General features: G+C 45.5%; 1 protein-coding gene across 4 annotated transcripts in view; it reads right to left on the bottom strand.

Moving 5' to 3' along the window:
* dock3 (dedicator of cytokinesis 3) overlaps positions 1 to 20,417 on the bottom strand; it is a 1,050,162-nt gene that overhangs the window by 383,448 nt on the left and 646,297 nt on the right. For all 4 annotated transcript variants that reach the window (XM_078209344.1, XM_078209345.1, XM_078209346.1 and 1 more), the window contains exon 14: positions 14,544 to 14,669. In XM_078209344.1, coding sequence (XP_078065470.1) covers positions 14,544 to 14,669 — 126 coding nt within the window. The remainder of the gene's footprint in view (positions 1 to 14,543; positions 14,670 to 20,417) is intronic.

The following is a 20,417-nucleotide window of genomic DNA, read 5'->3' as shown; positions in this document are numbered from 1 at the left end:
CTCGGAAGGGCACAGGGGTCCAAAAAGGAGGTATGTATCCCTAGCCTGGCCACTACAGGCCAGATTTCCTCTGGCAGGCTGGACACTTGACACCAGCCTTCTATTCAAAGAACAAAGAACAGTACAGCACAGGAAACAGGCCCTTCGGCCCTCCAAGCCTGTGCCGCTCCTTGGTCCAACTAGACCAATCGTTTGTATCCCTCCATTCCCAGGCTGCTCATGTGACTATCCAGGTAAGTCTTAAACGATGTCAGCGTGCCTGCCTCCACCACCCTACTTGGCAGCGCATTCCAGGCCCCCACCACCCTCTGTGTAAAAAACGTCCCTCTGATGTCTGAGTTATACTTCGCCCCTCTCAGCTTGAGCCCGTGACCCCTCGTGATCGTCACCTCCGACCTGGGAAAAAGCTTCCCACTGTTCACCCTATCTATACCCTTCATAATCTTGTATACCTCTATTAGATCTCCCCTCATTCTCCGTCTTTCCAAGGAGAACAACCCCAGTCTACCCAATCTCTCCTCATAGCTAAGACCCTCCATACCAGGCAACATCCTGGTAAACCTTCTCTGCACTCTCTCCAATGCCTCCACGTCCTTCTGGTAGTGCGGCGACCAGAACTGGACGCAGTACTCCAAATGCGGCCTAACCAACGTTCTATACAGCTGCATCATCAGACTCCAGCTTTTATACTCTATACCCCGTCCTATAAAGGCAAGCATACCATATGCCTTCTTCACCACCTTCTCCACCTGTGTTGCCACCTTCAAGGATTTGTGGACTTGCACACCTAGGTCCCTCTGTGTTTCTATACTCCTGATGACTCTGCCATTTATTGTATAACTCCTCCCTACATTATTTCTTCCAAAATGCATCACTTCGCATTTATCCGGATTAAATTCCATCTGCCACCTCTCCGCCCAATTTTCCAGCCTATCTATATCCTGCTGTATTGCCCGACAATGCTCTTCGCTATCCGCAATTCCAGCCATCTTTGTGTCATCCGCAAACTTGCTGATTACACCAGTTACACCTTCTTCCAAATCATTTATATATATCACAAATAGCAGAGGTCCCAGTACAGAGCCCTGCGGAACACCACTGGTCACAGACCTCCAGCCGGAAAAAGACCCTTCGACCACTACCCTCTGTCTCCTATGGCCAAGCCAGTTCTCCACCCATCGAGCCACTTCTCCTTGTATCCCATGAGCCTTAACCTTCTTAACCAACCTGCCATGTGGGACTTTGTCAAATGCCTTACTGAAATCCATATAGACGACATCCACGGCCCTTCCTTCATCAACCGTTTTTGTCACTTCCTCAAAAAACTCCACCAAATTTGTAAGGCACGACCTCCCTCTTACAAAACCATGCTGTCTGTCACTAATGAGATTGTTCCGTTCTAAATGCACATACATCCTGTCTCTAAGAATCCTCTCCAACAACTTCCCTACCACGGACGTCAAGCTCACCGGCCTATAATTTCCTGGGTTATCCCTGCTACCCTTCTTAAACAACGGGACCACATTCGCTATCCTCCAATCCTCAGGGACCTCACCCGTGTCCAAAGAAGCGACAAAGATTTCCGTCAGAGGCCCAGCAATTTCACCTCTCGTCTCCCTGAGCAGTCGAGGATAGATGCCATCAGGCCCTGGGGCTTTGTCAGTTTTAATGTTCCCTAAGAAACCTAACACTTCCTCTCTCGTAATGGAGATTTTCTCTAACGGGTCAACACCTCCCTCCGAGACACTCCCGGTTAACACGCCCCTCTCCTTCGTGAATACCGATGCAAAGTATTCATTTAGGATCTCCCCTATTCCCTTGGGTTCTAAGCATAATTCCCCTCCTTTGTCCCTGAGAGGTCCGATTTTCTCCCTGACAACTCTTTTGTTCCTAACGTATGAATAGAATGCCTTAGGATTCTCCTTAATCCTGCCTGCCAAGAACATCTCGTGCCCTCTTTTTGCCCTTCTAACTCCCCGTTTGAGATCTTTCCTACTCTCTCTGTATTCCTCCAGAGCTCCATCTGTTTTCAGTTGCCTGGACTTAACGTACGCCTCCCTTTTCATTTTAATCAGATCCTCAATTTCCCTGGTTATCCACGGCTCTCGAATCCTACCTTTCCTATCTTTCCTTTTTACAGGCACATGCCTATCCTGCAGCCTTATCAATAGTTCCTTAAAAGACATGCCAGACGCGGACTTACCCTCGAACATCCTCTCCCAATCAACATCCACCAATTCCTGCCTAATCCGGCTATAGTCAGCCTTCCCCCAATTTAGCACCCTGCCCGTAGGACAGCACTCATCCTTGTCCATTACTATCCTAAACTATTCCCTGGGTAAAATCCCAGCGGTGGCAGGGGGAGGCTCTCAAGTGGCCACTATTTGTCCATATGGCAGGTAAACGATGGGCACAGCACAACTATCATAGCCCTCAATTTTAAGGCCTGCCACTTTATCCTTGGGGTGGGGGGAGGCAGTGTTTATGTGAAGAAGGATATAATTATCATAATGGGAGTGCAATGTAGTGCAACTGGTGCTTGAGCAAGGGAATAGTCCTACAAAGAGAGACTGACTAAATTAAGCCTACTTCCTCTGCAGTTAAAAATAATGAGAAGGGATCTAATTGATATGTGAAATTCTGAAGAGGAATGACAGGATAGAAGCTGCATGTATACTTCCCTTAACTGGGGACTCTGGGGTGTCTCGAACTAAGGGTCACAGACTCTGAATAAGGGGTCAATCATTTTAGATTGAAAAGAGAGATTTCTTCACCCATTTGTTGAATGCATTCAAGTCAGAAATCAATAAGCTTTTTTGGATACTAAGGATAAAGATAAGATAGGAAGATGGAGTTGAGATAAAAGAGTAAGTGCACAGGTACAACAGGCAGTAAAGTTTGCAAATGGTATGTTGGCCTTCATAGCAAGAGGATTTGAGTATAGGAATAGGGATGTTTTATTGCAATTGGTGAGGCCACACCTGGAGTATTGTGTGTAGTTTTGGTGTCCTTATCTGAGCAAGGATGTCCTTGCTATAGAGTACAGCAAAGGTTTACCAGGCTGATTCCTGGGATGGCAGGTCTGCCATATGAGGAAAGAATTATATTCATTGGAGTTTAGGAGAGGGGATCTCATAGAAACTTTAAAAATTCTAACGACTACACATATAAAGATTAGACAAGGTGGATAGATTAGGAGTCATAGTTTGAGGATAAGAACATTTTAGGACTCAGGTGAGGAGAATTTTCTTCACCAAGAGTCTGTGGAATTAACTACCAGAGAAACTAGTTGAAGTCAAAACAGTGTGTGATTTCAAGAAGGAATTAGATATTGCACTTGGGATCAAGGGATATGGGAAGAAGACGGGATCAGGGTATTGAATTTGATGATCAGCCATGATCAAAATGAATGGTGGAGCAGTCTTGAGAGGTTGAATGGCCTACTCCTGCATCTATTTTCTATGTTTCAATGTTATGAGCTATTGAATGGTAGAGTAGTCTCAAAGGACCAAATGGTCTATTCCTGTTCCTACTTCTTATGTTCTCATGCAATAGCTGGAGTTGTGCTGTGTTGACTTGAATATAATAACTGGAGTAATGCAGCATTAATTGCAATTTATCTTGTAATTCTTCTACTTCTATATAAAACTGATAAATGTGTGAGGTGAATAATCTCAGCAGTGAAAGTGAGGCAGGATTTTTTAATTGATCTCATTCCCTGCCCTTCACCGGTGACACGCTCAGGCCCGATTTCTTGTCTCTCCCGATTTTGCCAGACTTGTTCTGCCTGTGTAATCAGCCTTGTTAATAACATCATTTTAATATTATCAGTGAGCCTGGGATGTAATAGTCCGGGCTCACTTAGTTTTTAGATCTCGTGGAGGTGATCCCCAGCAGGGATCACAGAAGGTCCCTACCAATAGGAACCAGATATGATGGCCTTGCTGGTGGGACCGGAGGCTATTGAAGCCCCTGGATGGTCGTGAATGGGGCGGGCAGTGCCAGTCTGACACTGGCAGCCTAGGAGCCTGGCACTGCCAGGTTGGCACCCTGGCACTGCCAGCCTGGCACCCTTGCAGTGCTCAGTGGGAACCCTGGAACAGTGCCAAGGGGGAGGGGTCTGAGGAAGCAGGAGCTGGTGGGGAATGGCATGACGGGGTCAGAGTCTGACCAAGCAGAGCCAGACAGGGGGAAGATCGGTAGGAGGGGAGGGAAGGGGGGAACTCTGCATGCGGAGGGGGGCGGTGGTGGGGGCTGGTGATGGGGCCAGTAATCGGGGGTCAGGATCGGTGATTGGGGTTGGCAATCATGGGTTGGAGCCGGTGCTCGAGGTTGTGGCTGCTGATTGGGAGTTAAGGTTGGTGATCAGGGGTCTGGTGATTGGGGGTCAAGGCCAGTGATCGGGGGGAGGGTGTGTGAGGCCAGAGGCCGGCGATGTCCGGGGAGGTGGAAGGGCAGCCAACTCTGTGGAGGCAGGTAAACAGGAGATCTCTCAATATACTGGGAGATTCAACACATGCGCACTGGTAAGCTAGCTGCTGCTGGCCTCCCTGATGCGATTAGGCTCTGTCCACCCCCCCTACTGGCATGAATCACATGACGGCCTCTGTATTGCACAGAGGGCCTTAAATTATCAAAACTCAGCGCACTGAAAAACGGGCGAGAAACCCGCCTGTTTTCTCAATCAATTAACACTTTGAATTTTTTGGGAAAATTCTGCCCACAATGTGGCAAGGATTAGTGGTAAACCAGAGGATTGGGAAAGCTTTGAAAACCAACAAAGATGACAAAAAAATAGAGGGAGAAGATAAACTATGAGGGTAAACTAGCAAGTAATATAAAATCAGACAGCAAGAGTTTTCTTAAATATATAAAAAAAGAGTGGCTAAAATGAACATAGGCTCCTTGGAGAATTTGACTGGGTAATAATAATGGGGAACCAGGAAATGGCAGAGGAGTTAAAAAAATACTTTGCGTTAATCTTCACAGTGGACGATATTAATAACATTCCTAAAGTACTAAATAATCAATTGGCAAAAGCAGGGAAAGAAATAAATACAATAACTATTGCAAGAGAAAAATTGCTAGACCTATTGCTATTGCTAGACCTGTTGGGTTGCACTCTAGGATATTAAAGGAAGTAGCTACAGAGATAGTGGATAGTGCATACTGGATAGTAATCTTCCAAAAACCTTAAATTCTGGAAAAGTCCCAGAGGAATGGAAAACTGCCAATGTAACACCTTTATTCAAAAAGGGAGGAAGACAAAAAACCAGGTAACTACAAGCCAGTTAGCTTAACATCTGTCACTGAGAAAATGCTAAAGTCAATTTTAAAGGATGTAATAGTAGATCATTTAGAAATATATTATGTGATCGAGCAGAGTCAACGTGGCTTCATGAAGGGGAAATCATACTTGACAAATTTATTAGAATTTTTTGAGGTAGTAATGAGCAGGATAAATAAGGGAGAACCAGCTGATGTAATAATATACCTGGCTTCCGAAAAGCATTTGACAAGGTAGCATATATCTAACAGAAGACAGAAAGTTGGCATGAGGGGCATTTTCAGATGGCAATCTTTAACTAGTGGAGTACCAGAGGGATCAGTGCTGGGGCCACCATTATTTATAATATACATTAATGACTCGGACGAGGGAAATGACTGTACTATTGGAAAATTTGTGCGTAACACAAGACTACGTGGGAAGGCAAGTGGTAAGGATGATGCAAAGAGGCGACTGAGGAATATAGACAAATTAAGTGAGTGGGCAAAAACTTGGCAGATGGAATATAATGTAGGAAAATATGATGTTATGCACCTTGATAGGAAGAATAATGGAGCTGAATATTATTTAAATGGAGAAAGTCTACAGAAAGCTGCAGCACAGACAGATTAGGGTGCTCTCGTACATAAATCATAAAAAGCTAGCATGCAAGTTCAGCAAGTAATAGGGAAGGCAAATGGAATGTTGGCCTTTATTTCAAAGGGAATGGTGTGTAAAAATAGGGATATCTTGCTAAAACTATACAAGGCACTAATTAGAGCACACTTGGAATATTGTGAACAGTTTTGGTCCCCTTATCTAAAGAAAGATATGCTGTGTAGAGAAGATTCACAATTTTGATCCCAGGTATGGAGGGATTTTCTTATGAGGAGAGGTTGAGTAGTTTGGCTTGTACTCACTGTTTAGAAGAATGAGAGACGCCCTTACTAAGACATTCAAGATTCTCAAGGAGCTTGACAGGTTGATGCTGAGAGGTTGTTTCCCTTGTGGGAGAGTTCAGGACCTGAGGGCATAATCTCAAGGGGTCACCCATTTAAGCCAGATATGAGGAGGAGTTTCTTCTCTCAGAGGGTAGTGAATTTGTGGAATTCTTTACCATAGAGAGCTGTAAAGGCTGGGTCATTAAGTAAGTTGAAGACTAAGATAGACAGATCTTTAGTCAGTCAGGGAATGAACAAGGTAGGAAAGTAGTTGAGGATTATATCAGATCAGTCATGATCTCATTGAAAGGCAGAGCAGACACGATGGGCCGAATGGCCTACTTTTGCTCCTACGTCTTATGGTCTTACTCACGACAGAATTCCCAGCCTTTCCTCTTGTAGTCACAGTATTCAGCAACGATAATGCCACTGAACATCAAAAGGAGATGGTCATAGCCTGACATCTGTGTAGCTGCTTTTCACTTATCAGCCCAAGCTTGAATTTTGTCTGGGTCTTGCTGCATACAGGCAAAGACTCCTGCATGAATCTTGAACATAAAGTTGATTTTGAACAATTGTTGCTCATTGCTTACATGTTGAATGCACTGAGTACTCTGATTAGTCATGTTACTTAAATGAGCTGAACGCAGGGAGACAATATAAACTTATAACCATCTAGCCCCTGTCCATGAAAGAATCAAATCTGACACAAGTTTTCAATTCAGATACAGCTGACAATCAAGCCTTTAATTTAAGAAGATGTCCACAATGTCAATTACGATACTTTAATTGCATGGTTTACTTCCTAAAAGATTCATTGAACTGTGAGCACAAAAAATATACTTATCAAGATAACCATCAGGGCACGACTGTACAAAATGACACTAATTGTTCTGCACAACAGGCAAGAACACATTTAACTATCTATTATTCTACAGGACAAAGTGAAAGATGTATATTAATGTATTTGGCTTGTCAGAACATAATGGATTGAATTTTTAAAAAACCTGCTTCATTTCTGTCACAGCTGTTTTGAAAAGAAGTGTCAGACCATATCAGGAAGACAGATCATTGTTGGATTAAATAAAAATTTCAGGCTGAAGAAATACCAGGACAAAGAAAAAAATGACAATCTTCAACAAAGAATCTTTCACGTGTTCAAAAAATATAATCATAATTTCAAAACTGGGAAAGGCTTTGAAATCATAACTAGTGAAACAGTTTCCAATTTCTTGACAGATTGGTAACAACCTTAAGGTTGTCACAAAAAGAAAGTTAGAAAATATTTTTCATGGACAGTCATTTGAACATGGAATGCTTTATCAAAAACTGCTATTTAGGCAGAGCAAACAACATTGTTTAAAAAGAAACTGGATTGGTATTTGACTTTATTGCATTTTGACACATTTCCAAATTTGCTCCATATTCTGATCACAGGAAACTTCATAATCGTATTTATACTGTTGCAACATAGAACGATCAGAGCATTCCTATCCCAAATTATGAGCTCATTCATAAATTGAGATGTAACATTAATTTCTTTCCTTGTATCTAAAAACTATTTGAGGTGGGTAAATCCTAACTTAAAGAAAGAAAATCAAAATCAGGGGAGGATGCTCATTATTCCTGTATTGGCAGACCATGACAAACTGATGATAGTCTAGCACAAAATTTCAGTTTTTTGTGACTGATTTCCTCTCAAACTTTGGGGGTAATAATGTCACAGTGAACATACTACCAGATGCTTGACTTCGAACTCACTGCATTATTTCTGCCTTCAGGTTGCAAGCCCTACTCCACAACAGATTGTCGTTTCCAGTAGATGTGCTGACTGATCATTTTGTAAGTCTAGTTGCAGGCACTTCTAACTTTTTTGTTCTATCAGAGTAACCTCCATGCTCTCCTCCTTTGTGTTTATATCATTATATATCTTGCAGGCCCTTTGGAGATCTATTTGTGAGACAAAGGTGAATTTTGCTGCACATTTGAGAGTTGGATTTATATCTAACAGGATAAAATAAACCTGCCAGAACAATGAGTCATCCTTTAATGGAAATACAAGCATTGCAGTATATTTTGTAAAGGACACAACTGAGCCATTAACAATAGAATATGAACAGAAAGTGAGAATAGATCATCACATCCACTATGCACCCACTACCCATTACATAGTGCAACCTTGTACATTATCCTTCCCAGTCAGCAAGATAATCTTCTGAGGAAAGCAAAAAGCGGAACAGAAAAAAACCTGTGGCCAATTTCAGAAAAAAATGTTCTTTGACAACACAAAACAATCCAATACATTCCAGGAAAATGCATTTATCCAAGTTATATTAAATATATGTCGCTAGCCCAACCCCATTGGACACAAAGGCAATACTATGTAATACTGCTTCTTGCATCATGATGCTACTTTTTGTCACAAAACATAAATGATGTTGATGCGCGATTAATTCACTTGGGAGGCTAGGACGTACCCCGGGAATAAAGGCTTTTATTCACAACAAGAGGAGAGCATACTGCTTAACAATACTATCCCAGACTAAGGGCCACTAGAAAGTAGCAGTGACCTTTATACTCCTGTAAGAAGGCGGAGCCAAACGGAGTGTACCACAGAACAATGCTAACAGGTGGAACACCCCAACCCTAACCCCAACAGTAACAAGAGTAACATATGTACAAGTACCCATGGTGGTAACCATCTATGGTTCACCACATTCACCCCTCCTTTAAAACCAAAAGCCAGTGGGGTAAGGAGACAATACGAACTGTCCATATGTTCACAAGTTCAGTTGTGAACATATGGGTCCAGTGCCGGTTCTGGTGACCGTGGTAACGACCCTCTCTCCGAGGTGGTGTCCAGTGACTCCTCCAGTTCCTCACACACCTGTGGACCTCGAGGTGGCGACAATCTCTTGGACTCAGGCAAGCTGTACACGGGAGTAAGAGGATTAAGTGGAGGTCCCGATGCTGCCCGCGCCGTGTCAGGAGGGGAGAGAATGGGCAAAGGAATCCTAACCAGGGGTGTGGGAGTGACGGGGGTTTCCAGGTCCCCTGCAGGCGCCAGATCTCTGATAGAGACCGTGTCCTCTCGCCCGTCAGGATATGCCACATAGGCATATTGAGGGTTGGCGTGGAGGAGATGGACCTGTTCAACCAAAGGGTCGGACTTGCGGGCCCTAACATGCCGCCGCAGGAGGACAGGTCCTGAGTACATCAACCAAGACGGCAGTGAGGTCCCAGAGGAAGACTTCCTCGGGAAGGTAAACATCCGCTCATGTGGGGTAGCGTTGGTTGCCGTACACAGGAGGGACCGGATTGAATGGAGCGCATCAGAAAGTACCTCTTGCCAACGGGAGACTGGAAGACCCCTAGACCTTAACGCCAGTAAAACAGCCTTCCAGACTGTAGCGTTTTCTCTCTCGACCTGTCCGTTACCCCTGGGGTTGTAACTTGTAGTCCTACTTGAGGCAATTCCTTTAGAGAGCAGGCATTGCCTCAAGTCGTCGCTCATAAATGACGAACCCCTATCACTGTGGATATAACTGGGGTAGCCGAACAGGGTAAAAAGACTCCGCAGGGCTTTGATGACCGTGGCAGAGGACATGTCAGAACAGGGGATGGCAAAGGGGAATCGGGAGTACTCGTCAAGCACGTTGAGGAAATACACATTCCGATCTGTCGAAGGAAGGGGGCCCTTGAAATCGACACTTAGTCATTCAAAAGGGCGAGTGGCCTTAATGAGATGTGCCCTGTCAGGCCGCTAGAAGTGTGGCTTGCACTCTGCACATACCTGGCAGCTTCGAGTTATCGACCTGACATCCTCTATGGAGTAGGGCAGATTCCGGGCCTTTACAAAATGGAAGAGCCAAGTGATCCCCGGATGGCAGAGATCATTGTGGAGGGCCTGTAGCCGGTCCTCCTGCACACTGGCACATGTTCCACGCGACAGGGAATCTGAGGGCTCATTGAGCTTCCCCAGACAGTACATGATATCATAGTTGTAGGTGGAGAGTTCGATTCTCCACCTCAAGATTTTATCATTCTTAATTTTTCCCCTTAACGTGTTGTTGAACATGAAGGCCACAGACCGCTGGTCCGTGAGCAGGGTAAATCGTTTGCCAGCCAAATAATGGCGCCAATGCCGTACGGCCTCCACAATGGCCTGAGCCTCTTTTTCCACAGAGGAGTGCCGAATTTCAGGGCCTTGGAGGGTGCGAGAGAAAAAGGCGACGGGCCTGCCCGCCTGGTTAAGTGTGGCGGCCAGGGCGAAATCAGATGCATCACTCTCCACCTGAAAGGGGATGGACTCATCGACAGTGTGCATCGTGGCTTTCGCGATGTCGGCTTTTATCCCTGCAAAGGCTAGGCGAGCCTCTGCTGTCAGGGGAAAAGAGGTAGATTTTATGAGCGGACGGGCTTTGTCCGTGTAATTGGGGACCCACTGTGCATAGTACGAGAAGAAGCCTAAGCATCTTCTCAGTGCTTTGATGCTAGTGGATAGGGGAAGTTCAAGGAGGGGACGCATACGGTCTGGATCGGGGCCGATGACCCCGTTTTCCACCACGTATCCGAGGATTGCTAGGCGGTGCTTGCTAAATATGCACTTCTCCTTGTTATAGGTCAGGTTCAGGAGAGACGCAGTGCGTAAAAACTTCTGGAGGTTGGCGTCGTGGTCCTGCTGGTCATGGCCGCAGATAGTGACGTTGTCCAGGTACGGGAAGGTAGCCCGTAGCCCGTTTTGGTCCACCATTCGGTCCATCTCACGCTGGAAGACCGAGACCCCATTAGTGACGCCGAAAGGGACTCTTAAAAAGTGGTAGAGACGGCCATCCGCCTCAAAGGCCGTGTATTTTCGGTCCTCTGGGCGAATGGGGAGCTGGTGGTAGGTTGACTTCAAGTCGATGGTGGAGAACACCCGGTACTCCGCAATCTGGTTGACCATGTCAGATATGCGCGGGAGAGGGTACGCGTCCAGCTGCGTGTACCTATTAATGGTCTGACTATCGTCTATGACCATCCGGGGCTTGTATCCAGTCTTGACCACCACGACTTGTGCTCTCCATGGGCTAGTGCTAGGTTGAATGACCCCTTCCCTGAGGAGCCGCTGAACCTCAGATCGAATAAAGATCCGATCCTCAGCGCTGTAACGCCTGCTCTTAGTCGCGATTGGCTTGCAGCCTGGCACGAGATTTTCAAATAGAGAAGGTGGGGTAATTTTGAGTGTCGAGAGACTGCATGTGGAGCGCGCTGGACAATTTGGAGGCTGCTGTTCTCCCACTGAAAGTGGAGGGAGTGGCCCATCGTACTGCAGGGTCACACTCTTCAGGTGGACCATTAAGTCTAGCCCCAGGAGTAGCGGAGCACAAAGGTGCGTTAACACGAGGAGCCTGAAGTTCTCGTAAACTGTGCCCCGCGCCGTTAATGTTACCACACAGCTCCCAAGAACGATAACAGATCGGGACCTCGACGCCATGGAGATTGTCTGCCTGACAGTTTGCACACGGAGAGCGCACCGTTTCACTGTATCCGGATGGATGAAACTCTCCGTGCTCCCGCTGTCAAACAGGCAATGTGTCAGGCGCCCGTTTACCTCTATGTCCATCATGGACTTGTCGAGTCTGTGAGGCTTGGCCTGGTCCAGGATGATTGACGCCACTGTTAGATCCCGAGTGTAACTGCAGGCAGCTGAGATAGTCAACGACGAGGACCCCTGCTGGTCTTCTGTGGCCGGTGTCGACCAAAATGGCTGCGCCCACGAATCGCACGTGGTCGATGATGTTGAAAGCGGCGGCACCCGCAGGTCGCACGTGGCTTGCATCGTCGTCATAGGAAATGGCGGCGCCCATGAATCGCACGTGGCTGAAGACATCGACGAGGCCGGAGACGAGGAGATGGATCCTGGGGAGTCACACGTAGCACTGCGAGGCTTGGAAGGCTTTGCTCGGCACACTTTTGCATAGTGCCCTTTCTTCCCACAGGCGGAGGAAAACACCGTCCTGGCCGGACATCTCTGACGAGGGTGCTTCGCCAATCCGCAGAAATAGCACCGTGGGCCTTCAGGAGCTGCCGCAGCCGTCGGGTCTGAAGTTGAGAGCATTATCGCACAGTTCCGAGGAGCCGCCGGGTACAGTTGAGGCGGTGGCTGTCTTTGCCACGATGTTCCCACGTGGTCGGTGGGGTAGGTTTCAAGACTTCTGGAGGCCGTTTCCATTGCATCTGCCAATTCTACCGTCTTAGCCAGGTCCAAGTTACCCTGCTCTAGCAGCCGCAGGCGAATATAGGATGAGCCAATTCCCGCCACGAACGCATCTCGGATCAGATCGTTGGTGTATTGAGTAGCCGACACCTCCTTGCAATTGCTGGCTCTGGCTAGCTGTTGAAGTTCGCGCAGGTACTGTCCCGTCGCTTTGCCGGGCTGCCGCCGTCAAGTGGCTAATAGGTGAAGAGCATGAATTTCGTTTGGCTGTTTATGGTACAGCTTCTTGAGTAATTCGATGGCCTCTTTGTAATCTTGGGAATCACGGATTGTTGCATACACAGCGTCGCTCACCTTGCGTGGAGGACCCGCAATCTGTCGGCGTCGGTCTGGACTGCTGTCGAGGCGTTGATGTAATCCTGGAAACACTTCAACCAATGGTTGAAAGTATTCGACGCTCCCGCGGCATGCGGATCCAAGGTTAGCCGATCGGGTTTCAGCATCTGCTCCATTTTCCTTCGAACAAAATTTTCGGTATTTTGTTGTGAATAAAATTGATGCGCGATTAATTCACACGGGAGGCTAGGACGTACCCGGGAATAAAGGCTTTTATTCACAACAAGAATAGAGCATACTGCTTAACAATACTATCCCAGACTAAGGGCCACTAGGAAGTAGCAGTGACCTTTATACTCCTGTAAGAAGGCGGAGCCAAACGGAGTGTACCACAGAACAATGCCAACAGGTGGAACACCCCAACCCTAACCCCAACAGTAACAAGAGTAACATATGTACAAGTACCCATAGTGGTAACCATCTATGGTTCACCACAGATGTACAACACCAGCTCACCAGATTTAGCAGGCCAGAAGAGGAAGCAGTTAATCTCATGGTTCAATATAAGACCCATGGAATTCTGCAGATTACAAAAATTAAACTGAGTGTTAGTTGGGTTGTGTGGAGTTTGACTGAGACATATTAACAAGTCTTACTCACTGCAAGTTCCTTGCTCGCTGCCCCCTCTCTTTTTCCACCTTTACAAGTCTTCAGGGAATTTATCTTTGGTCAAGTCTTCAGTTGCCCCCTCCTAAATTCTCTTTTCCTGGTCAATGCCTGTTTCATTATGGTTAATTTCAAACTCTCGTAGGATGTTTCTTTATATTTATATGTGTTACATAACTACAAGTTGTAATGTGCCTGCAGGCAATTCTCTCAAAAAGTAAAAATGCTTCAGGCAATCAATATATGGATGGTAATTAAGTGCTTTATGAAGTCAAGCACTAGCCCTTGTATTGTATTCAATACTCTTCATGGGCTTAACAAGGAAATTTAATTTTCACAGTATTAACATGTATTCATTTCTTTCAATTGGAATGTCATTCAACTTAATTATGCTAAGTGAATTGCACAATGCAATTATCTTCATCCTATTAAGATTCACCATATCCTCCAAGATCAAATGCATTTCTATATTTCATTCTATGTTGGATAGGACAGGATTATTCATCCTTTGAAGGATTAGCTCAGTAGACACAAAATCGAAAATTAATTATGGATGAGGAACACCATGAAACCCATCTTTAACTCAACTATCCAGCCAGATCCTAACATGTACCATCCAATTGTTTTTAATTTCAGGCTTTTGGTCTCTACTGCTCTATCTGGAAGCCTATTCCATGTTGCTCACTTAGTGTATGATGAAGAATTCCCTGATATCAATTGCAAATTTACCAATACCAGTTTAAACACTTTTCTCCTTTGTTCTATATTTGCAGTTTAATTTAAAATAATGTTCCAGTTAATTTTTCTGCACCTTTATAAAATACCTCTCATACATCTCCTTTCAAGTCTCTCCACTCTTTCTTTGCAACTCTGACCCCTGAAACCGGGGATCAGCCTGATGTCTCCTCAAAATCATCTTAAAGATTTGAAAAATGTCCTTGAGTGGAGATTTAGCATTGTGAATTGTTGCTCATCTATTCTGATCCTTTTCTAATCTCTAGATACAAAGTGAAAATCTTCATATCAATGTTTGGGGCAAGATGAAAATTCTGACCATCTTGATTATTTTTAATATAAAAGATTGAGCTCCACTCTTTTAATCATGCTTCCTCAGTGACTACAAGCCAAAGCCTACCTGGCATGATGACGTCAGGAAAGCCTAGTTTGCGAGTGATGGCCACACCTCGGTTAAAGATCATGGGATTTTCTCTGCGAACGTGATCCATGTCGCCCCGAAGAAGCTGCACAGAGATTATCATTCCTATAAAAGGAGACACAACACAACATTAGTAAGGAGTGGATGAGGAGTGAGGAGACAGGATACCAAGTAAGTAGAGAATTAGGTTTATGAATCATAGAATCCCTACAGTGCAGAAGGAGGCCATTTGGCCCATCGAATCTGCACCGGCAACAATCCCACCAGGTCCAATCCCCGTAACCCTACATATTTATTCCACTAATCCCTCTAATTTATGCATCCTGGGACACTAAGGGGCAATTGAGTATGACCAATCAATCTAACCCGCACATCTTTGGACTGTGGGAGGAAACCGGAGCACCCAGAGGAAACCCACGCAGACACAGGGAGAATGTGCAAACTCCACACAGACAGGGAGCCAAGTCGGAATCAAACACAGATCCCTGGAGTTGTGTTAACCACTGTGTCACTGTGCTGCATGGTAATTTGGTGCATGGGGGAAAGAGACTCTTTAAGTAAAGTTTGTTACAATTCATGAAATGTATTAAATATTAGAACATAGAACATTACAGCGCAGTACAGGCCCTTCGGTCCTCGATGTTGCGCCAAACTATGAAACAAATCTAAAGCCCATCTAACCTACACTATTCCAATATCATCCATATGTTTATCCAATGAACTTTTAAATGCGCTTAATGTTGACGAGTCCACTACTGTTGCAGGCAGGGCATTTCACGCCCTCACTACTCTCTGAGTAAAGAACCTACCTCTGACATCTGTCCTATATCACCCCTCAATTTAAAGCTATGCCCCCTCGTGCTAGCCATCACCATCCGAGGAAAAAGGCTCACACTGTCCACCCTATCTAATCCTCTGATCATCTTGTATGTCTCTATTAACTCACCTCTTAACCTTCTTCTCTCGAACAAAAACAGCCTCAAGTCACTCAGCCTTTCCTCATAAGACCGTCCCACCGTACCAGGCAACATCCTGGTAAATCTCTGCACCCTTTCCAATGCTTCCACATCCTTCCTATAATGCGGCGACCAGAACTGTACGCAATACTCCAAGTGCGGCCGCACCAGAGTTTTGTACAGCTGCAACATGACATCATGGCTCTGAAACTCAATCCCTCTTCCAATAAAAGCTAACACACTGTACGCCTTCTTAACAACCCTATCAACCTGGGTGCCAACTTTCAGGGTTCTATGCACATGGACACCGAGATCTCTCTGCTCATCCACTCTACCAACTATCTTATCATTAGCTCAGTACTCTGCATTCTTGTTACTCCTTCCAAAGTGAATCACCTTACACTTTTCCGCATTAAACTCCATTTGCCACCTCTCAGCCCAGCACTGCAGCTTATCTATGTCCCTCTGTAACCTGCAACATCCTTCCGCACTGTCCACAACTCCAATGACTTTAGTGTCATCTGCAAATTTATTAACCCATCTTTCTACGCCCTCATCCCGGTCATTTATAAAAATGACAAACAGCAGTGGCCCCAAAACAGATCCTTGCGGTACACCACTAGTAACTGAACTCCAGAATGAACATTTCCCATCAACCACCACCCTCTGTCTTCTTACAGCTAGCCAATTTCTGATCCAAACCGCTAAATCACCCTCAATCCCATGCCTCCGTATCTTCTGCAATAGCTTACCGTGGGGAACCTTATCAAACGCTTTACTGAAATCCATATACACCACATCAACTGCTTTACCCTTCTCCACCTCTTTGGTCACCTTCTCAAAGAACTCAATAAGGTTTGTGAAGCACGACCTACCCTTCACAAAACCGTATTGACTATCCCTAATCAAATTGTTCCTTTCTAGATGATTATATATCCTATCTCTTATAATCCTCTCCAAAACTTTGCCCACAACAGAAATAAGGCTCACTGGTCTATAATTACCAGGGTTGTCTCTACTCTCCTTCTTGAACAAGGGGACAACATTTCTATCCTCCAGTCTTCTGGCACTATTCCTGTAGACAATGAGGACATAAAGATTAAAGCCAAAGGCTCTGCAATCTCCTCCCTAGCTTCCCAGAGAATCCTAGGATAAATCCCATCTGGCCCAGGGGACTTATCTATTTTCACACTTTCCAGAATTGCTAACACCTCCTCCTTATTAACCTCAATCCTGTCTAGTCTAATAGCCTCTATCTCAGTATTCTCTTCGACAACATTGTCTTTTTCCTGCGTGAATACTGACGAAAAATATTCATTTAGCGCCTCTCCTATCTCTTCGGACTCCACGCACAACTTCCCACTCCTGTCCTTGACTGGCCCTAATCTTACCCAAGTCATTCTTTTATTCCTGACATACCTATAGAAAGCTTTAGGGTTTTCCTTGATCCTACCTGCCAAAGACTTCTCATGACCCCTCTTGGCTCTTCTTAGCTTTCTCTTCAGGTCCTTCCTGGCTAACTTGTAACTCTCAAGCGCCCTAACTGAGCCTTCACATCTCACCTTTACATAAGTCTCCTCCTTCCTCTTCACAAGAGATTCAACCTCTTTAGTAAACCACGGTTCCCTCGCTCGACCACTTCCTCCCTGCCTGACAGGTACAAACTTATCAAGGACACGCAGTAGCTGTTCCTTGAACAAACTCCACATTTCAATTGTGCCCATCCCCTGCAGATTTCTTCCCCATCCTATGCATCCTAAATCTCGCCTAATCGCACCATAATTTCCTTTCCCCCAGCTATAACACTTGCCCTGCGGTATATACCTATCCCTTTCCATCGCTAAAGTAAACGTAACCAAATTGTGGTCACTATCACCAAAGTGCTCACCTACCTCCAAATCTAGCACCTGGCCTGGTTCATTCCCCAGTACCAAATCCAATGTGGCCTCGTCTCTTGTTGGCCTATCTACATACTGTGTCAGGAAACTCTCCTGCACACATTGGAGAAAAACTGACCCATCTAAAGTACTTGAACTATAGCGTTTCCAGTCAATATTTGTAAAGTTAAAGTCCCCCATAACAACTACCCTGTTACTTTCGCTCCTCTCCAGAATCATCTTCGCAATCCTTTCCTCTACATCTCTGGAACTTTTCGGAGACCTACAGAAAACTCCCAACAGGGTGACCTCTCCTTTCCTGTTTCTAACCTCAGTAGACGAGTCCTCATCAAACGTCCTTTCTGCCACCATAATACTGTCCTTGACTAACAATGCCACACCTCCCCCTCTTTTACCACCTTCCCTGATCTTACTGAAACATCTAAACCCTGGAACCTGCAACAACCATTCCTGTCCCTGCTCTATCCATGTCTCCGAAATGGCCACAACATCAAAGTCCCAGGTACCAACCCATGCTGCAAGTTCACCCACCTTATTCCGGATGCTCCTGGTGTTGAAGTAGACACACTTCAAACCACCTTCCTGCCTGCCGATACACTCCTGCGACCTTGAAACCTTATTCATGACCTCACCACTCACATCCTCCTGTACACTTGAGCAACAATCCAGGTTCCCATCCCCCTGCCGAATTAGTTTAAACCCTCCCGAAGAGCATTAGCAAATTTCCCCCCCAGGATATTGGTACCCCTCTGGTCCAGGTGAAGACCATCCCGTTTGTAGAGGTCCCACCTACCCCAGAATGAGCCCCAATTAGCCAGGTATCTGAATCCTTCCCTCCTGCACCATTCCTGTAGCCATGTGTTCAACTGCTCTCTCTCCCTATTCCTCTCCTCGCTAGCACGTGGCACGGGTAACAAACCAGAGATAAAAACTCTGTTTGTTCTAGCTCTAAGCTTCCACCCTAACTCCCTGAATTTCTGCCTTACATCCCCATCTCTTTTCCTACCTATCTCATTGGTGCCTATGTGGACCACAACTTGGGGCTGGTCCCCTTCCCCCTTAAGAATCCTGAAAACACGATCCGAGACATCACGGACTCTGGCACCTGGGAGGCAACACACCAACCGTGAGTCCCTCTCGTTCCCACAGAATCTCCTATCTGTCCCCCTAACTATGGAATCCCCAATGACTAATGCTCTACTCCTCCCCCCCCCGCTTTCCCTTCTGAGCAACAGGGACAGACTCTGTGCTAGAGATCTGTACTCCTGGTAAGTCGTCCTCCCCAACAGTATCCAAAACGGTATACTTGTTAAATATTAGTCAGATTTATCAGTAGTAGTAAGTTTTATCAATAGTTCTAAGGTTTATAAGTAAATCAAAGTACAATAAATTTAAAGTAAGTGAAAATAAAGTTCAGACAAGGGCAGCACAATCATGTGGAATGCATGTTCTGCAGTATATGGGAAGCCACGGATGCTACTGGTGTCCGGGATGTCTAAAAGTGCAGGAAGTGTCACAAGTTGTAGAAATTTAAACTCTGATCTTCGGAGCTTGAGTGGCAGCTGGAGTCACTGTGACGCATCAGCAAGGCTGTGAGCATGTTCAGAGAGGTGGTCATATCGCAAGCTAAGAGAATGAAGGCAGAAGGGGAATTGGTGACCACTAGACAATCAAAAAGAACCAGGCAGATAGTATAGGAGTCCCTGAGATCCTGCTAATCGGTTTTCCATTTTAGGTGCTTGTGGAGGCATTGGTTTGTCAGAGGGGTGCAGTCAGAGCCAAGTTCAGGGCACCATGGGTGACTCAGCTGTACAGATCGAGAGGAGGAAGAGGGAAAGAACAGTAGTGATAAGGGGTTTGTTAGTTAAAGGAATTTCTTTGGCCATAGATGTGACTTCAGGATGTTATGTTGCCTCCCTGGTGCCAGGGCAACAATGTTACGGAGCGGCTGCGGGGCACTTTAGGGGAGGGTGGTCATGGTTGCCGTTGGTACCAATGGCTTAGGTGGAAAAGGGGATGAGGTCCTAAAAGCAGAATTTAAAGAGCTGGGAAGGAGATTGAAAATCAGGACCTCTAAAGCAGTAATCTCAGAATTACTCCCATTCCCACATGCTAGTGAGCATAGAAATAGGAAAATTGAGCAATTGAACATGTAGCCTGTGGAAGCAGGATGGCCTACGCCTGACAACAGGACTGGGATGGAATGTCCTCACAGGAAGATTTGCTCGTGCTGTTCGGGGCGGTTTAAACTAGACAGGCAGAGGGTTGGGAACTCGAGAACAAATTCAGAGCAGGGAATGGGAGATAGAAAATTAATGAGCGAGTCCGAAAGACAGAAGAAGTAAAGATTTAAAAGTGTAGAGAGCAATGTTAAAATGCATATATAAATTAAAGGAGTATAGCAAATAATGCGGATGAGCTGAGGACACAGATAAACACATGGCAGTATGATATCATTGCTACAATGAAAATTTGGCAAATCCAGAGAAATGTGAGGTCATACATTGGGGAGGCAAATAAAGCTCGGGAATACAGTCTCACAAGGAAACGCGAATAGTTAAGAAAGCCCACCAACACCTCTACTTTCTCAGAAGACTAAGGAAATTTGGCATGTCAGGTAAGATCTCACGAACTTTTACAGATGCACTATAGAAAGCATTATTTCTGGTTGTTATCACAGCTTGGTATGACTCCTACTCTGTCCAAGACAGCAAGAAACTACAAAGGGTTGTGAACGAAGCCCAGTCCAACACTCAAATCAGCCTCCCATCCATTGACACTGTCTACACTTCCCACTGCCTTCGAAAAGCAACCAGCATAATCAAAGACCCCATGCCCTCCGGACATACTCTCTTCTACCTTCTTTCATCAGGAAAAGGCACAAAAATCTGAGAACACATCCCCACCGACTGAAGAACAGCTTCTTCTCTGCTGCCATCAGACTTTTGAATGGATCTATCATATATTAAGCTGATCTTTCTCTTCACCCTATTTGTAAC

Source organism: Mustelus asterias, chromosome 3 (assembly GCF_964213995.1).
Source record: "Mustelus asterias chromosome 3, sMusAst1.hap1.1, whole genome shotgun sequence".
Lineage (NCBI taxonomy): Eukaryota > Metazoa > Chordata > Chondrichthyes > Carcharhiniformes > Triakidae > Mustelus > Mustelus asterias.
Note: the sequence above shows the minus strand (reverse complement) of the source record. Positions and strands in the feature narration are given on the sequence as shown.